Source organism: Oncorhynchus tshawytscha, linkage group LG13, assembly GCF_018296145.1.
Source record: "Oncorhynchus tshawytscha isolate Ot180627B linkage group LG13, Otsh_v2.0, whole genome shotgun sequence".
NCBI classification, from domain to species: Eukaryota; Metazoa; Chordata; class Actinopteri; order Salmoniformes; family Salmonidae; genus Oncorhynchus; species Oncorhynchus tshawytscha.
Genome location: NC_056441.1, coordinates 47538647 through 47559356, shown reverse-complemented (window position 1 = coordinate 47559356; position 20710 = coordinate 47538647). Strand labels below are relative to the sequence as shown.

General features: G+C 43.4%; 1 protein-coding gene across 1 annotated transcript in view; it reads right to left on the bottom strand.

Moving 5' to 3' along the window:
- Positions 1-20413, bottom strand: part of mmp28 (matrix metallopeptidase 28) — a 30094-nt gene extending 9681 nt beyond the window's left edge. The window contains exons 1-3 of the mRNA XM_024442055.2: positions 20124-20413; positions 18096-18172; positions 9851-10047 (exon numbers count right to left, since the gene is read on the bottom strand). Coding sequence (XP_024297823.1) covers positions 9851-10047; positions 18096-18172; positions 20124-20261 — 412 coding nt within the window. The 5' untranslated portion in view covers positions 20262-20413. The remainder of the gene's footprint in view (positions 1-9850; positions 10048-18095; positions 18173-20123) is intronic.
- Positions 20414-20710: the final 297 nt, after the last annotated feature.

The window sequence follows — 20710 nt, the reverse complement described above, 5'->3', positions numbered from 1 at the left end:
TTGGTGGAGTGCTGCAGAGATGGGAGAACCTTCCATAAGGACAACCATCTCCACAGAGGAACTCTGGAGCTCTGTCAGGGAGACCATCGGGAGTGACCATCGACCACTTCCCCCGATTTCTCAGTTTGGCCGGGCAGACAGCTCCAGGAAGAGCTGGTGGTTCCAAACTTCTTCCATTTAAGGATGGAGGCCACTGTGTTTTAGGGGACCTTCAATGTTGCAGACATTTTTAGGTACCCTTTCCCCAGATCTGTGCCTCGACACAATCCTGTGTCAGAGCTCTACAGACAATTCCTTCGACTTCATGGCTTGGTTTTTGATCTGACATGCATTGTCAACTGTGGGACCTCATATAGACATTTATATGCCTTTCCAAATCATGTCTAATCAACTGAATTTACCAAAGGTAGACTCCAATCAAGTTGTAGAAACATCTCAAGGATGATCAATGGAAACAGGATGCACTGGAGCTCAATTTCACATCTCACAGCAAAGGGTCTGAATACTTATGGAAATAAGATTATTTTTTTATACATTTGCAAAAAAAAAAATGCCTCGTCATTATGGGGGTATTGTGTGTAGATTGATGAGGGGAAAAAATGTATTGAATACATTTTAGAATAAGAGGGCTCCTAAGTGGCACAGTGGTCTAAGACACTGTATCTCAATGCAAGAGGCATCATTGCAGTACCTGGTTCAAATCCAGGCTGCATCACATCCATCTGTGATTGGGAGTCCCATAGAGTGGCACACAATTGGCCCAGCGTTGCCGGGGTAGGGTGTCATTGTAAATAAGAATTTGTTCTTAACTGACATGCCTAGTTTAAAAAAAAGGCTATAATGTGGAAAAAGTCAAGGCACCAGTCAAAAGTTTGGACACACCTAGACATTCAAGGGTTTTCCCTTTATTATCTACATTTTAGAATAATAGTGAAGCTATCAACATTATGGAATAATGTAGTAACCAAAAAAGTGTTAAGGAAATATATTTTATATTGTAGGTACTGTATGTCCCAGTCAAGGGTTATTTGTTGGGGGGTAAAACTCAATGCTTTTTTTCTTTACAAGACTAATCGCCTCGTGTATACACGAGATTCCACAATCTAGAAATCACTAAAGCAAACAACCACACACAGCATGCAAAGCATACAACAACGAGAGGAAAACTTCTTAGCAGGAAACAACCATTACCCAGAGCTTAGTGGAACCGGCTGGAGGCTGGACCTGAACCGTAACAGACTGGCTGTATCAGCCAGAGATGTATTTATTTTTTAAAATTGTATTTCACATTTCTTTAACCAGGTAGGCTAGTTGAGAACAAGTTCTCATTTGCAACTGCGACCTGGCCAAGATAAAGCAAAGCAGTTCGACACATACAACAACACAGTTACACATGAAATAAACACACATATAATCAATAATACATTAGAAAAATCTATATACAGCATGTGCAAATGAGGTAGGGTAAGAGAGGTAAAGGCAATAAATAGGCCATGGTGGTGAAGTAATTACAATATAGCAATTAAACACTGGAATGGTAGAATGTGCAGAAGATGAATGTGCAAGTAGAGATACTGGGGTGCAAAGGAGCAAGATAAATAAATACAGTATGGGGATGAGGTAGATTGGGCTATTTACAGATGAGCTACGTACAGGTGCAGTGATTTGTGAGCTGCTCTGACAGCTGGTGCTTAAAGCGAGTGAGGGAGGTAAGAGACCCCAGCTTTAGTGATTTTTACAGTTCGTTCCAGTCATTGGCTGCAGAGAACTGGAAGGAGAGGCAGCCAAAGGAAGGATTCTAGGATTACTTCTGTCATATGATATGACACCACATTGCCCATATAGTGCACTGCTATCAACCAGAGCCACCTTAATCCATAATGCACTACTTTTGAACAAAGCCACCCTATTCTCCATAAAGTGCACTACTTTTGCAGCCTGGCAAGCCAACTGATCTCATGAGCTTACATGAGTGTTCAGTGTTTCCCCTATATGCACTTTCCTCTATAGCGCACCGCCGTTTAAGTGTAGCCACCAAATATTTTATTTAAAAAAAACTTAAACGCCTAAAACCCGTTTGAAGAAATCACAATGGAGCAATATATTTTTTAAGTAAGATCATCTTTGAGAACTAACAATCACCCCCCTCCAAAAAATCTAGCAAGTCAGGGAGAATACAAAATTCAAAAAATGTCATGGCATGGGGCCCCAATTAATTTTGTTATGTTTGAGTCACTCAGATAGCATAAAAACAAGGTATAAGTCACGGCAAAATGTGTATAATTAATTAGCTTAGAAACAGGCATTTTAGAATTGTAGGGAACTAGATTTAAAATGTTATCTCTGCCTCATGGCAAAATGTGTAGAATGTCAGGAAATTAGCTCTAAAACAGCAATTGTCTTTGCGGCCAAGAGGGCCTCTAAAACTACCATGTAATGTCATGGGGCCCCCATTGATTTTGTTTTGTTTGGGTCACTCAGATGGCTTATGCCTTGCTCTTATGCTATGGCAAAATGTATATAATTGAAGGACATTAACTTTTTAAACTGAAAATATTCTCTCAGCCACATGGCAAAATGTGTAGAATTGTAGAAAATGAGCTTTGAAACTGCTACATTTTGTTTCTGCTGCCAAGAGGACCTCTAAAACCGCACCATTGGCAACGCCCACTACCATTTCTTTTAAAGTGATTATTATTGAACAATTGTATTTTTTTCCTTTGGTAGTCAAAGGGATCTACATCCATACATTCAGCCTGTCATGGATAGAAGCTTAAGTTGTGGATGCCCATGTGCAGACGATAGCGGGCCTGTGGCGAACTCTCCTGAGGCCTTCCTGGTGAAGATGCAAAAGCTCCGCTGAGAGTTTGGTGAGTTGCAGCCTGTCCTCGACTAAAGTAGCAATACTATGGATGTTTCACCCCCCCCCCGGCACAAGCAGGGAGCCCAGCCAATAGCGAGTTGCAGTAGTCAAAACTGGAGAGGACAAGTCCCTAGATTAGGACCGTCGCTGCTTCCTGTGTAAGGTGGGGTCATGCTCTACTGATGTTGTAGAGTATAAACCTCCAGGAGCGGATCACAGCTTTGATGTTTGCAGAGAACGACAGGGTGTTGTCCAGGGTCACGCCATTGTTCTTTGCACTCTGGGAGGGTGACACTGTGGAGTTGTCAACTGTGATGGAGAGGTCTTTAAGTGGGCAGGCCTTTCCATCTTGTCGAGGTTGAGGTGGTGGGCCGACATCCAAGTTGAGATATCTCCCGGGCACGTAGAGATGTGTGTCAGCACTGGGTGTCAGAAAGGGGGGGAAGGAGAAAAATAATTGGGTGTCATCAGCATAGCAATAATAGGAGAGACCATGTGACGGAGTCGAGGGCCTAGAACTGAGCCCTGGGGGACACCAGTAGTAAGAGTACATGGTGCGGACACAGATCCTGCCAGGTAGGATACAATCCAAGAATTTGCATAGCCTGAGACGCCCAGCCCTGAGAGAGTGAAGAGGACATGATGGTTCATGGTGGATAGATCTAGGAAGATGAGAACAGAGGAGAGAGAGTCAGCTTTGGCAGTGAAGAGCACCTCTGATGCAGAAGAGCAGTCTCCGTTGAGTGACTCATCTTGAACACTGACTGGTGACCGTTCTGAGACCATTCTGAGAGAGATAACGAGAAAGTTGATCAGAGACAGCATGCTCAAGTGTTTTGGAAAGAAAAGAAGAAAGGGATACAGGCCTGTAGTTTGACATCAGATGAGTCGAGTTTTGGTTACTTGAGGAGGGGAGCAACCTGGGACATTTTGAAGCCAGTGGCCAGAGATGAGTTGATGAGGGAAGTGAGAAGGTCTCCAGAGATGGTCTGGAGAAGGGAGGGGATGGGGTCGAGCAGGCAGGTTGTCATGTGGCTAGACCTCACTATTTGCAGGATGTCATATGGCGAGAGAGAGGGGGGAAAGTGGTCAAGTCGTAGTGAGTGAGACCAGTGAACTCAACAGGTAGCACTTAAAGTAGATGGCCCTAGCTAGCAAAAAGACAGTACTAGACCACAACAGATAAAGACAAAAATATATACTTATCACTCCTGGAGATATCAGGAGTCCTCTAGCTGTAGATTGAAGCCCAGTGGACACTTCACCACAGATATGGACATGGACCCTCTCCCCTGAGCCTTCCTAACACAGATACAGCTGCTCCGCCAAGAGGTTGTGGAGCTTAGTGCTTCTCAGTTCTGGATGAACCCTCTTCCTAAAGCCGCTTGGGCCTCCAAGGGTGAGCCTCAGAGGGCCCTGAGCCTGTCCTCCATCTCCAATATTGTGGGCAAGTCATGGCTGTTCTCCATCTACCCTCACGGTGACCTCATTGGTCAACCAGTTCCTGAGGAGAAGCCTGTGGTAATGGCTGACAAGGCTTACTCAACACCTAAGAAGGTGTCTTTCTGGAGGACGATGACATGTTGTTTTGGGAAGAAGGAGACGACTGGATCCACTAAGAACATCAAAGTCAAGAAGAAGACCAAGATGGAAAAGGTAAGATGACCACTGGCTTATCAGTCATAAATAAATATAGCCATTTGTCATTATCTGCCAGTGTACCATGACCTTTCCTCTAAAGCCTTTTCTCAGTTTTTCTGCCATGACCAGGGGATATTGGTCCACGTATTTCAACCTCTTAAAACTGCTCACAAAGTAATATGACGAATGGGTGAAGAAGTGAACTAGGATTTTTATTGACCAGGATAAATATTATTTAACCATTATTTAACCAGGATCAAGGGAGATCTGACAACATTCAGCAGGAAAAACCTGGTTGCCTGATCCAAAGACAAAAATACCCTATCCATAAGGATATCCAGAATGGGTATCCTTATGGCTAGGGTGATTAATGTTGTTAATTAGGTTTTTAATCAAGTTTTCTAAATGAGCCTCTGCGTGTCTTTCATATAATGATAGCTTTGGGGATCTGCCATTAGAAAAAAGTCTGAACATCATTCCCATTGTGGTGATCTGATAAAATTATTTTAAAGCTCTTTTTAGACACTATCATTCAGTACCCTATGTTGATATGGGTTGTGAAGTCTTATCAAAGAGAAAATTGTTGATCAAATATTAGACTGCCCACCACCACACTATCGCAAAAGCAGTTTAAACTAAAACACTGCAAATGCAGGGTCAAGTTAAGTGTATTCAGGCAAATAACCTTGGTGGACTCATCAAGAGGAGATTAAAGACCATTTACATGCAGTTACGTCCACACTGATATTTGCACAGTGGGCAGTGGCCCTTGAGTCATGATTCTAGCACTCATAGACCTCCACTGAGTAAGACGGTCCCACCGGAGACCAGCAACGGCAGGAAGTTATACTGAAGACATTCCTTGACTTCCCTTATGGAAGTAATTAGAATTATGGCCTGTAAAGTAGTGTTGGGGGGGAGAGAAATCCCCATCTCTCTAGGAAGTAACCAAGATCATCTGATAGCGATGGTTATTGTTAGTAGAAGAGAACAGTGGTGGTAGGAGTTGGGTCTCCAGTGCAGCATCTATTGTACGTTATCATCATAACCTACAGTCATATCAAATAATCACATTAATATATGGCTTAAAAGATGTGATACCCATTCACACCTCAAACCAGAGAGAAAGCATGTGGTCAGTCAGGGCTGTTGTTCCAAAAGGCACACACCTCTCACAAACACGGAGCATTCACAACCTGCACTGCTTATCTTGAACAAGGGTGATGGAATGTAGCCTCTGTAAATATCAGTGGGAACCTGCGTCAGATTCCCACAGCTAGTCTTCCAGGATACAGTAAGTCTGCTTGTTATTCCCGGGAGGCACGGTAATAGCACCTCCTTTCCTCTGCGAAACAACAATGGCAAATGAAAACAATCTGATCCATGTAATTTATCGGTTTAATGTCATCAAAACCACATACAGTGAGCTCCAAAAGTATTGGGACAGTGACACATTTTGTATTGTTTTGACTCCAGCCCTGAATTTGAAATTATACAATGACTGTGACCCATATCGGATGAACCATTCAGAAATTACAGCACTTTTTGTACATAGTCCCCCCAATTTTATGGGAACGAAAAGTATTGGAACAAATTTTAATTGTATTTAATCTTTATTTAACTAGGCAAGTCAGTTAAGAACAAATTCTTATTTACAATGACGGACTACCCCGGCCGAACCCTAACCCAGATGACGCTGGGACAATTGTGCGCCGCCCTATGGGACTCCCAATCACGGCCTGTTGTGATACAGCCTGTTGTGATACAGAATCGAACCAGAGTCTGTAGTGACGCTTCTATCACCTTAAACCGCTGAGCCACTCAGGAGCCCAAATTCACTTATGTGTATTAAAGTAGTGAAAAGTATTTGGTCCCATATTAATTGCACGCAATGACTACATCAAGCTTGTGACTACAAATTTGTTTGATGCATTTGCTGTTTGTTTTGGTTGTGTTTCAGATTATTTTGTTCCCAATAGAAATAATTGGTAAATATTGTATTGTCATTTTGGAGTCACTTTTATTGTAAATAAGAATATAATATGTTTCTAAACACTTCTACATTAATGTGGATGCTGCCATGATCACAGATCATCCTGAATGAACCGGGAACAATGAGTGAGAAGGTTGGGTGCCAAATATCATACCACCCAAAAAATGCTAACCTCCCCTGTTACTGTAATGATTAGAGTTCAGCATGTCTTGGGGGTATGATATTTGTGCGTCTGTAACTTTCTCACTATTCACGATTCATTCACGATTATCCGTAATCATGGTATCATCAACATTCATTTAGAAGTGCTCATTATATTATATGAAAGGGAAAAGTCTAGTTGAAACATCAGGGACGTGTTCGTGTTCAAAAATGTGTGTTTATTTTTGGAGTCCAGGTAGTCCCTCTCCTTTTCAGTTTGTTTTTCTTCTGCCCAATGAACACGACCCTGGGCTTGCCTGAGGTACACCCGACACCTGTTGTAGTCGTAACTTTCACATGGAGGTGAAACAACATTCGTCATTACCATTCTTGTTTCGCTTAATAACACTCCTGCTAGTCATATGAGTCATTTCTCTAAAATGGTGATGACAAAGACCGCTGTCTCGTCTCAGGTCTCAAAACAACAGAGATGTGTTATTTACCCAGCTAGCGAACAGAGGACAGGCCTCATCAGGTACTGGCTTGAAGTGAGAGAGACCGTCCGACGCCACTACATTCCCAGAGTATTAGCCAATCCCCTGAGAGGCAGAGAGGAATGCCGAGTGTTCACAGTTCAGGCTATGAGCAGGAACATGGGAGGGATGGTTGCCTCCTCCTCATGGTCACTGACACGGCTGTTAAAGTTACTGTTTTTCTCTCATGTAGTGAGAGACCAGATACCGTCTAACATAAACAGTAGACACAAGCAGAGGATCTGTGCAGGGTCAAAACATCTGAAGAGACCAAGTATAACAGTCAACCACCACATGTACTGGTGTTGGTGTCAAATTGTGGCATTGTTTCAACTGTCAATCATATTTCCTAGGAGGAAAAAGAGGTCACCTTAGTGCTTTGACTGAAACGTTATGCTTATGGATAACCAAAATACAGAATATATGTTCTGACCCAGTGGGGTATGTATGGTACAATTCATCTGCAGTGAATATGCCAATGAGACTCCATAGAATGCAGTGTAATTCGCTAGGTACAGGTAGAGTTGAGTAGATAACCACTAGTACCCCTGCAGCAGAGGGGTCGTTCTGGCCAAAGCGTGGGACATCAGACACTCTTCTGAGGCCTTAACTACAGCCCTCAGTGCTATTAGTCATGGGCTTCACGACAGGAGACCCACCCAGACCACGGTGTGCACCCTTTCTGAGCTCTGGAGCTACCACAGCCACAGACTCCACAAGCATATCAAAACAAAATCACATTTTATTTGTCACATACGACAAATACAACAGGTGTAGTCTTTACCGTGAAATGCTTACGTACGAGCCCTTTCCCAACAATGCAGAGTAAGAAAATTTGCCAATAAAAATAGAAAATAGTAACACAATAAATAACAATAACGAGGCTATCCATAAGGAGTGCCAGTATCGAGTCAATGTGCAGGGGTACGAGGTACTGTAGTTGAGGTAATATGTGCATGTAGGTAAGGGTGAAAGTGGCTCGACAATCAGGATAGATAATAAAATGAGTAGCAGCGCAGCGTATGTGAAGTGTGTGAAAGTGTGTGTGTGGCATCAATATGCATGTGTGTGTGTGTTGGAGTCTCCAGTGTGCATTATTGAGTTAGTGCAAGAGTCAGTGCAAAAAAGGGTCAATGCAAAAAGTCAGGTTAGCCATTTGATTAACTGTTCAGCAGTCTTATGGCTTGGGGGTAGAAGCTGTTCAGGAGCCTTTTGGTCCCAGACTTGGCGCTCCGGTACCGCTTGACCTGCTGTAGCAGAGTGAACAGTAAATGGTGCTTTAATGGCTGGGGTCTTTGACAATTTTCCGTGTCTTCCTCTGACACTGCCTGGTATAGTGGTCCTGAATGGCAGGGAGCTCTGTCCACAACACCATCTGTAGCGCCTTGCGAGCGGTGGGGTTGCCCTACCAAGCGTTGACGCAGCCAGTCAATATGCTCTCAATGGTGCAGCTGTACAACTTTTTGGATCTGAGGGACTATGTCAAATCTTTTCAACCTCCTGAGGGGGAAGAGGCTTTGTCGTGCCTTCTTCACAACTGTGCTGGTTTGAGAGGACCATGTTAAGTCCTTAGTAATGTGGACACCGAGTAAGTTGAAGCTTTCGACCTGTTCCACTACAGCCTCGTCAATGTGGATTGGGGGCAGGCTCGCCCCTCCATTTTCTGATCAGTTCCTTTGTCTTGCTGATGTTGAAAGAGAGGTTGTTATCCTGGCTTCACACTGCCAGTTCTCTGACCTCCTCCCTGTAGGCTGTCTCATTGTCATCTGCAATCAGTCCTGCCACAGGCATGTCGTCAGCAAACTTCATGATGGTGTTAGAGTTGTGCGTGGCCACAGTCATGGGTGAACAGGGAGTACAGAAGGGGACTAAGCACACAACCCTGAGGGGCCCCCATGTTGAGTGTCAGTGTGGCAGATGTTGTTCCCTACCCTCACCAACTGGGGGCGGCCCATCAGAAAGTTTAGGATCCAGTTGCAGAGGAAGGTGTTCAGTCCAAGGATACCGAGATTGGTGATGAGCTTGGAAGGAACTATGGTGGTGAACGCTGACCTGTTGTCAATGAACAGCATTCTCACATATGTATTCCTCTTGTCCAGTTGGGAGAGAGCAGTGTGTAGTGCAATAGAGATTGTGTCATCTGTGGATCTGTTGGGGCGGTTCGCGATTGTTGATGTGTGCCATGACCAGCCTTTCAACGCATTTCATGGTTATAGATGTAAATGCTATGGCACTATAGTCATTTAAGCAGGTTACCTTTGAGATTACCTTTGGGATTACAGACCGAGATGTTGAAAATGTCTGTAAAGACAGTTTCCAGCTGGTCTGTGAATGCTCTGAGAACACGGCCTGGTATTCCATCTGACCCAACGGCCTTGTGAGTGTTTACCTGTTTAAAATTCATACTCACATCGGCCACGGAGAGCGAGAACACACAATTGTCCTGGACAGCAGGGACTCTCATGGCTGGCTCAGTGTTGTTTGCCTCGAAGCAAGCATAGAAGGCATTCAGCTCGCCTGGGAGGTTTGTGCTGGGGAGGTTTGTGTCACTGGAAAACTCATGCTGTGCAAATATACAGAGCTCAACAACCTGAAACAAAAGCCATTGTTACCTTGGCACGCCACTGACTACCTGCTTCTGGCACGCACGCACACACACCTTTGAGTGTATTCCCTTACCTAGTTGAGCATAGCGTTTCCTGCGGGTTTGTGACCCATTGGACGCCATCTTGCCTGTGAAGACTGCATAGACTCTCTGTGCCCAGACCTGATGGCTGCCCTCATCCTTTACCCCACACCGTGGTGTGCCCATCTGCTTCAGGGTGGCACCATCCAGCTGTCCTGTGACGGGCAGGTGGGACAGCCACTGAAACTCCCTGTGAGAGAGGAGGTGGTGGAAAAATTTATACAGATTAGCATACAATACATGAACAATACATGAAACAAACTCTGTCTTGGTCACACTGAGGAATATATTTTGATGTCATAATTTCAGTGTCACGTCCCTGCTGTATTTAACTCACACAAAGAGACAATCACGGTCTCAAACCTCATTACTCAAAGAGTATATCTAATGATTATATTATACACTCACTGGCCAGTTTATTAGGTACACCCATCTAGTGCTGGTCTACAGAACAGCCTGAAGTCTCCGGGGCATTCTCCAAGTTGTTGGAAACGTTCCACAGGGATGTTGGTCCATGCTGACACGTTGGCATCAAGCAGTTGCTGCAGACTGGATGGAGGTACCTTCATGCTGTTAACAGACTATTCCAGCTCATCCCACAGATGCTCTACTGGTTTGAAGTCTGGGGAATGCGCAGGCCACTCAAGTAAATTTGACTCACTTTCATGTTCCAGGTGATATTTTTCCACTCCTCAGTTGTCCGGTGTTGGTGATCGCATGCCCACTGGAGCCATTTCTTCTTGTTTTTAAATGATAGGAGTGGAACCGGGTGTGGTCGTCTGCTGCAATAGCCCATTAAAGGATCAACGAGTTGTGCGTTCCGAGATGCCGTTCTGCACACCACTGTTGTACTGCATCGTTATTTGTCTGTTTGCGGGCCCGCCTGTTAGCTTACACGATTCTTGTCATTCTCCTTCAACCTCTTTCATCAATGAGCTGTTTTCACCCACAGGACTGCCGTTGACTGGATGTTTTTTGTTTGTTGCACCATTTTTGGTAAACCCTAGACACTGCCGTGCGTGAAAAGCCCAGGGCAGCATTTTCTGAGGTACTGGCTCTGGCGCGCCTGGCACCGACGATCATACCACACTCAAAGTCGCTTAGGTCACTCGTTTTGCTCATTCAAACGTTTAATTGAACAGTAACCGAATGCCTTGATGCCTGTCTGCCTGCTTTATATAGCAAGCCACGGACACGTGACTCACTGTCTGTAGGAGCGATCCATTTTCGAGAACAGGGTGGTGTATCTAATAAACTGGTGGGTTCAGATATTATTCATACCCCTTCACTTATTCCACATTTTGTTGTGTTACAGCCTGAATTTTCTTACCCATCTAAACAAGTAAGGCAGAGAGAGAGAGACACACAGCTGCATGTGAGCTCTGACATTTTTCATGTTTTTTTACAAAATTATAGATTTGGAGTAAGATAAACTTGGATTTTTTTGGGCAGGAACATATGCAGAATACTACCCTCCAGAGCATGGCCTTCGCTCCAGATCAGAACTCCAAACCTACAACCACATTTTTGACAAAATTAACCAGATAGATTACTGCTACCAATGTTTCCTGTTTCCAAGCTATACGGAGGGTGCTGTAGCAAACAAACAGCAGACACCTGAGGACACCATCCAACCTGGAACTGAGTGAGTAGTGTTTGGTCTGATGCCATTTTGAAAGCAAAGAAAAAGAAAAAAAAGAAGTGAAAAACGTTAAAAATAAACTACATTACAATGATATACAGTGGGGCAAAAAAGTATTTAGTCAGCCACCAATTGTGCAAGTTCTCCCACTTAAAAAGATGAGAGAGGCCTGTAATTTTCATCATAGGTACACTTCAACTACGACAGACAAAATGAGAAAAAATTGAAAAAGTATTTGGTCACTTACAAACAAGCAAGATTTCTGGCTCTCACAGACGTGTAACTTCTTCTTTAAGAGGCTCCTCTGTCATCCACTCGTTACCTGTATTAATGGCACCTGTTTGAACTTGTTATCAGTATAAAAGACACCTGTCCACAACCTCAAACAGTCACACTCCAAACTCCACTATGGCCAAGACCAAAGAGCTGTCAAAGGACACCAGAAACAAAATTGTAGACCTGCACCAGGCTGGGAAGACTGAATCTGCAATAGGTAAGCAGCTTGGTTTGAAGAAATCAACTGTGGGAGCAATTATTAGGAAACGGAAGACATACAAGACCACTGATAATCTCCCTCGATCTGGGGCTCCACGCAAGATCTCACCCCGTGGGGTCAAAATGATCACAAGAACTGTGAGCAAAAATCCCAGAACCACATGGGGGGACCTAGTGAATGACCTGCAGAGAGCTGGGACCAAAGTAACAAAGCCTACCATCAGTAACACACTACGCCGCCATGGACTCAAATCCTGCAGTGCCAGACGTGTCCCCCTGCTTAAGCCAGTACATGTCCAGGCCCGTCTGAAGTTTGCTAGAGAGCATTTGGATGATCCAGAAGAAGATTGGGAGAATGTCATATGGTCAGATGAAACCAAAATATATCTTGGGGGTAAAAACTCAACTTGTCGTGTTTGGAGGACAAAGAATGAGTTGCATCCAAAGAACACCATACCTACTGTGAAGCATGGGGGTGGAAACATCATGCTTTGGGGCTGTTTTTCTGCAAAGGGACCAGGACGACTGATCTGTGTAAAGGAAAGAATGAATGGGGCCATGTATCGTGAGATTTTGAGTGAACCTCCTTCCATCAGCAAGGTCATTGAAGATGAAACGTGGCTGGGTCTTTCAGCATGACAATGATCCCAAACACACCGCCCGGGCAACGAAGGAGTGGCTTCGTAAGAAGCATTTCAAGGTCCTGAAAGTGGCCTAGCCAGTCTCCAGATCTCAACCCCATAGAAAATCTTTGGAGGGAGTTGAAAGTCCGTGTTGCCCAGCAACAGCCCCAAAACATCACTGCTCTAGAGGAGATCTGCATGGAGGAATGGGCCAAAATACCAGCAACAGTGTGTGAAAACCTTGTGAAGACTTACAGAAAACGTCTGTCATTGCCAACAAAGGGTATATAACAAAGTATTGAGAGAAACTTTTGTTATTGACCAAATACTTATTTTCCACCATAATTTGCAAATAAATTCATTAAAAATCCTACAATGTGATTTTCTGGATTTTTTTTCTCATTTTGTCTGTCATAGTTGAAGTGTACATATGATGAAAATTACAGGCCTCTCTCATCTTTTTAAGTGGGAGAACATGCACAATTGGTGGCAGACTAAATACTTTTTTGCCCCCCTGTAGGTCTGTAACAGTTTGGGTCTAGAGTGTCTCGCCTTTTGAAGAGGGGGATGACCGCGGCAGCTTTCCAATCTTTAGGGATCTCAGACGATACGAAAGAGAGTTTGAACAGGCTAGTAATAGGGGTTGCAACAATTGCGGCAGATAATTTTAGAAACAGAGGGTCCAGATTGTCTAGCCCAGCTGATTTGTAGGGGTCCAGATTTTGCAGCTCTTTCAGAACATCAGCTATCTGGATATGGGTGAAGGAGAAGTGGGGGAGGCTTTGGCAAGTTGCTGTGGGGGTGCAAAGCTGCTGACTGGGGTAGGGGTAGCCAGGTGGAAAGCATGGCCAGCTGTAGAGAAATGCTTATTGAAATTCTCAATTATCATAGATTTATCGGTGGTGACAGTGTTTCCTAGCCTCAGTGCAGTGGGCAGCTGGAAGGAGGTGCTCTTATTCTCCATGCACTTTACAGTGTCCCAGAACTTTTGGGAGTTTGTGCTACAGGATGCAAATTTCTGTTTGAAAAAGATAGCCTTTGCTTACCTAACTGCCTGTGTATACTGGTTCCTAATTTCCCTGAAAGTTGCATATCGCAGGGGCTATTCGATGCTGATGCAGTATGCCACAGGATGTTTTTGTGCTGGTCAAGGGCAGTCAAGTCTGGAGTGAACCAAGGGCTATATCTGTTCTTAGTTCTAAATTTTTTGAATGGGGCATGCTTATTTAAGATAGTGAGGAAAGCACTTAAAAAAAATAATCAGGCATCCTCTACTGACGGAATTAGGTCAATATCCTTCCAGGATACCCGGACCAGGTCGATTAGAAAGGCCTGCTTGCTGAAGTGTTTTAGGGAGCGTTTGACAGTGATGAGGGGTGGTCGTTTGACCACGGACCCATTACAGACGCAAAAAAAAACTACTTTTAAAAGTAGTAGCTTGAACTGTTTGGGCACAGACCTGGATAGCATAACAGAACTCTGCAGACGATCTCTGCAGTAGATTGCAACTCCACCCCCTTTGGCAGTTCTATCTTAGTGGAAAATGTTGTAGTTGGGGATGGAAATTTCAGAATTTTTGGTGGCCTTCCTAAGCCAGGATTCAGACGCGGCTAGGATAGGATTAATATTACCCCTCTGATTACAATGAAAAGCAAGACGTGCCTCTGTTCTTGGCCAGCTGCCACTAGGTCTTTCTTTGCAGCACTTGACCATATGACTGGACAATAATTAAGATAATAATAATAATTACAATAATTAATAATTGCCTGACTTGCTTTGTGGACAGACCTCTCCTCATTTTTACAACCATTGAATCTATATGTTTTGACCATGACAGTTTACAATCTAAGGTAACACCAAGTAATTTAGTCTCCATAACTTGTTCAACAGCCACACCATTCATTACCAGATTCAGCTGAGGTCTGATGCGTATGGTTGAATCATCAGCATACTTGGACACACATGCTTTGTTTAATGCGAGTGGCAGGTCATTGATAAAAATAGAAAAGAGTAGAGGGTCTAGAGAGCTGTCCTGTGGTACACCACACTTCACATATTTGACATTAGAGAAGCTTCCATTAAAGAAAACCCTCTGAGTTCTATTAGATAGATAGCTCTGAATCTACAATATGGCAGAGGTTGAAAAGCCATAACACATCAGTTTTCTTAATAACAGGTTATGGTCAATAATATCAAAGGCTGCACTCAAATCTAACAGTACAGCTCCCTCAATCTTCTTATTATCAATTTCTTTCAACCAATCATCGGCCTTTTGTGTCAGTGCAGTACATGTTGAGCGCCCTTCTCTATAAGCATGCTGAAAGTCTTTTGTTAATTTGTTTACAGAGAAATAGCATTGTATTTGGCCAAACGCAATGTTTTCCAACAGTTTGCTAAGAGCTGGCAGCAAGTTTATAGCTTTGCTGTTAGAACCATTAAAGGCCGCTTTACCACTCTAGGGTCGCAGAATGATTATGGCTTCCCTCCAGGCCTAAGGACAAAGAATTTACTCTAGGCTCAGATTAAAGATATGACAGACTGGAGTGGCTATAGAGTCACCTAGCATCCTCAGTAGCTTTCCATCTAAGTTGTCAATGCCAGGAGGTTTGTCATTATTGATCAATAACAATCATTTTCCTACCTCTCCCACACTAACTTAACAAAATTCAAACTTACAATGCTTTTCTTTCCTTAATTAGTTTTTGTTATGCATGAGTATGATGGCTCACTGTTCGTTGTTCCTGGCTAAGTTTGCCCACTTTGCAAATGAAGTAATCATTAAAATAATTGGCAACATCAAATGGTTTTGTGATGAATAAGTTGTCTGATTCAATGAAAGATGGAGTTGAATTTGTTTTTCTGCCCATAATTTAATTTAAAGTACTCCAAAGTTTTTTTCCCATCATTCTTTATATCATTGATCTTGGCTTCATAATACAGTTGATTATTTTTGTTAGGTTTGGACATAATTTCTCAATTTGTAGTAAGTCAGCCAGTCAGATGAGCAGCCAGACTTATTAGCCACTCCTTTTGTCCCATCTCTTGCAACCATACAGTTTTTCAATTCCCTATCAATCCATGGAGCCTTAACAGTCCGTTTCTTAACAGTCAGTTTCTTAATTAATCAAGTGCAGCACCTGGATGCTCCTTATTAATCAGACCAACACATTTTTAATGTAATCCAGATAAGATCCACAGCAAAATCCGTTGTATGATCTCTTATATACTATTTTAGGCCCAGCTTTTGGAACTTTATACAGCCACTATATTGTGATCACTGCATCCAATGGGTATGGGGTATTGTGTGTACAGTTGTGGCCAAAAGTTTTGAGAATGACACGTATACATTTTCACAAAGTCTGCTGCCTCAGTTTGTATGATGGCAATTTGCATATACTCCAGAGTGTTATAAAGCATGATCAGATGAATTGCAATTAATTGCAAAGTCCCTCTATGCCATGCAAATTAACTGAATCCCCCAAAACCATTTACACTGCATTTCAGCCCTGCCACAAAAGGACCAGCTGACATCATGTCAGTGATTCTCTCGTTAACACAGGTGTGAGTGTTGACGAGGACAAGGCTGGAGATGCTCTGTCATGCTGTTTGAGTTCGAATAACAGACTGGAACCTTCAAAAGGAGGGTGGTGCTTGGAATCATTGTTCTTCCTCTGTCAACCATGGTTACCTTTGCACAAAAAGGGCTTCACAAGCAAGGATATTGCAGCCAGTAAGATTGCACCTAAATCAACCATTTATCGGATCATCAAGAACTTCAAGCAGAGCGGTTAAATTGTTGTGAAGAAGGCTTCAGGGCGCCCAAGAAAGTCCAGCAAGCGCCAGGACCGTCTCCTAAAGTTGATTCAGCTGCGGGATCGGGGCACCACCAGTACAGAGCTTGCACAGGAATGGCAGCAGGCAGGCGTGAGTGCATCTGCACGTGAGGCGAAGACCTTTGGAGGATGGCCTGGTGTCAAGAAGGGCAGCAGAGAAGCCACTTCTCTCCAGGAAAAACACCAGTGACAGCCTGATATTCTGCAAAAGGTACAGGGATTGGACTGCTGAGGACTGGGGTAAAGTCATCCCCTCTCTGATTGTTTGGGGTATCAGGAAAAAAGCTTGTCCGGAGAAGACAAGTTGAGCGCTACCATCAGCCCTGTGTCATGTCAACAGTAAAGCATCCTGAGACCATTCATGTGTGGGGTTGCTTCTCAGTCAATTTTGCCTAAGAACACAGCCATGAATAAAGAGTGGTACCAACACATCCTCCGAGAGCAACTTCTCCCAACCATCCAGGAACAGTTTGGTGACGAACAATACCTTTTCCAGCATGATGGAACACCTTGCCATAAGGCAAAAGTGATAACTAAGTGGCTCGGGGAGCAAAACATCAATATTTTGGGTCCATGGCTAGGAAACTTCCCAGACCTTAATCCCATTGAGAACTTGTGGTCAATCCTCAAGAGACAGATGGACAAACAAAAACCCACAAATTCAAAACTCCAAGCATTGATTATGCAAGAATGGGCTGCCATCAGTCAGGATGTGGCCCAGAAGTTAATTGACAGCATGCCAGGGCAGATTGCTCAGGTGATGAAAAAGAAGAGTCAACACTGCAAATATTGAATCTTTGCATCAACTTCATGTAATTGTAAATAAAAGCCTTTGACACTTATGAAATGCTTGGAATTACACTTCAGTGTTCCATAGTAACATCTGATAAAAATATCTAAAGACACTGAAGCAGCAAATGTTGTTGAAATTAATATTTGTGTCATTCTCAAAACTTTTGGCCATGACTAGAGGGCTGAGGAAAAAAATCTATTTATTCCACTTTGAATTCCGGATGTAACACAACAAAATGTGGAATAAGTCAAGGGGTATGAATACTTTCTGAAAGCACTGTATATCAACAGTATAGCATTCTTAGTGAGATTTGAACTCTACATTCCAGAGTGGTTTGGAGAGGTTTCAACAGAGGAGGTTTCCCAGTTCGCTGGTAGTGAGGGAATATTTTACTGCCTGCCTTTTTACATTACCCCTCCATGGGTTGGCCCACAGACCTACACCCTCCCCTAACACCATACAGACCTACTCAGCTACCAGGTTAATAGCCTTGTACTGACTCTAATCAGCCAACAAAGATGTTGATAAGTGCATTTTTCAATTTGGGACGTTGAGTGCATAATCCAATATAAGTAATTAGATTATGACTTGAGTCTTCGGGCCAACATAAATATTCTGCTCCATTGGGCAACAGGCTCTCTGATTAGGAAGACTACTCTATGCCCCACTGGTAGAATTGAGAACAGAGGGTGAGGCTGTGAAATACAGTGTAAGAGACAGAATGGCCAAGTCTTAGCCAGTGGAGAATGTAAGGGGACAAAGAAAGAGAAACCGACACAGAACAGAATTGCTTGAAGGAGATGGAGACAATTCAAAAGTGATGGAGTTATTTGAGAGACAGTAGTACCGTACCGGACTGCTGTTTTGACCTCTGCAGCATTGTGTATGTGATTGTCCTGGTGCAGGTATCCATATTTCTCCAGGAAGCCCTGCAATAAATGTTACATCATTATTTTTCATGAGACTCCCACACTTACTTGGTATATAAACATTATTAAATCAGACATTAATTTGCCTCAACCTTGTAACCTTCAACTATTTCCTTAGGTCCTCTCTACATTTCTTTAAAAAGACATGTTATAGTCACTGTCAGGTAGTAGCATGCTAACTTTTCCCCTCATCCCTCTGACTGAGGAGAGGAGTGATAGACTCCAGACCACCCGTCTTACAGAAAGAGAGTAGAGACCATCAGTTATCAGGATCTAACCACTGGGCTTGATGTTAACAACAGGCACCGACAGGAAGAGGTATGATTAGAGATGTTATGGGGAATTTTAAAAAATCAACAGATGACAACTCAGTTCAGAGATGCTAAATAGTCTCGGCTTGCAAACGGCAGACAATCCTGTGTGTGTCCGACCCCTTACACACAGGGGACATAGAGAGAGAAGTTACATTGTCAAACCACTCTGAAATGTCACAGAAGTCTCAAGTTTTGAGGGAGCATGCAATTTGCATTCACAACTGCAGACCACATGTAAACCCAGGACCTCCACATCTGGTTTCTTCACCTGCGGAATGCTCTGAGACAGTCTCAGGGAAGCTCATCTGCGTGCTCGTTGTCCTCAACAGGGTCTTGACCTGACTGCAGTTCGGTGTCGTAAACAACTTCAGTGGGCAAATGCTCACATTTAATGTCCACTGGCACGCTGAAGAAGTGTGCTCATCACAGATGAATCACGGTTTGGCAGTACTTTCAACCGGCATCACAACCGCAGACCACGTGTACGGCGTTGTGTTGCCAAGTGGTTTGCTGATGTCAACCTTTTGAACCGTGCCCCATGGTAGTGGTGGGGTTATGGTACGGACAACGATGGCGTTTTATCAATGGCAATTTGAATGCAGAGTTACCGTGACACGATCCTGAGGCCCGTTGTCGTGCCATTCATCCACGGCCACCACCTCATGTTGCAAGTATCTGTACACAATTCTTGGAAGTTGAAAATGTCTCCGTTCTTCCATGGCCTGCATACCCACCAGACATCACCCATTGAGCCTGTTTGGGATGCTCTGGATCGACGTGTACGACAGCGTGTTCCAGTTCCCACCAATATTTAGCAACTTCACACTGCCATTGAAGAGTGGGACAGCATTCTACAATCAACATATGTGACCAACATATGCATATCTGTATTCCCAGTCATGTGAAATCCATAGATGAGGGCCTAATGAATTTACTTCCTTTATCTTTGAAATTGTTGCATTTTCATTCAGTGTATATTGAAATACTGAAACAGCATAACAAACTGAGTTAAACATTTGTCAGACTATAATTTAGATTTGAAAACTGAAACGAAGGTGTTGTGTGCAGTAAGTATAACCAGTGGTATAGGATAACACATTTTCGTTTTATTATTTATACCTGCCAGAATGTAACTTGTGTAATCTTGCTGGAAGGTAAAATGCATGCTAGAGCTAGATTGACCAAACCCATCCCTGAGCACAAGATATTGAAAACACGTATGAACGTCTTGCGCTCATGCATTAGATTCTAATGGAATTTACACCGACATCCATTTTCTCTTCGGTTTCCCATTATCAGAGCTCAATCGGGGGTAGCCTGCCAACCACTCTAAACTGACAGTTGCTGTGGGCGTATGTTACCTGGCTCAATTTAGGTGAGTCAAATGACTATTCATTCAACTCTACACTTTGTATTCTAAACGCAGCCATTCTGTATTTTTCCCCCCTCACTAATAGGTATTTTGACCAATCAGACTAGCCCTGAAAAATATCTGATTGTGAACAAATCAGATTTGGCTACCTGTGTAAACGCAATCTTAGTGTTTTTGAATATCTCGTCAAAAGTAGTCTAGTTCTAAAGTTTCAAGCAGTAAACATTTTAGAAAAAACGTCTAATAAGCTACAGATAACACGTACCTCAGCCTCAGGTGTCTCGACCCGCCAGTCCGTTGACACCGGTGTGCAAACAGTTGACTTTATAAGTATTAGCGCAGTTATAATACATGGACCGATATGCCACAATTTATTCTGGTCCGGAGAGTCTCGCAAACTCATTGTATAACACTTGCAATACCATTAGATTAACGCAGACAAACATACATTTAAATCCAATTCAGATATTTCCAAGTACTGCTCGTCTAATGTGCAACAACCCAGGATATATCAATGTGTGTGATCCCTGTGCTGTGTCATTTTCCTCACATAGGGGAGGGACAGTACCGCCCACAGCTCATGGGCTGGTTGAGAGCTGAAAGCAAAATACTGTAGTGAGAGCATGTCAAAACATCCCTTCTCTTGGCATGGTGTATAGGCTACATAAATATTGTTCAAATTAATTTATATATTTTTTATTTAACTAAGCAAGTCAGTTAAGAACAAATTCGTATTTTACAATGACGGCCTACCCCGCCAAACCCCCCCCCCCAACCCGGACAAAGCTGGGCCAATTGTGCGCCGCCCTACGGGAATCCCGATCACTGCCGGTTGTGATACAGCCCAGGATC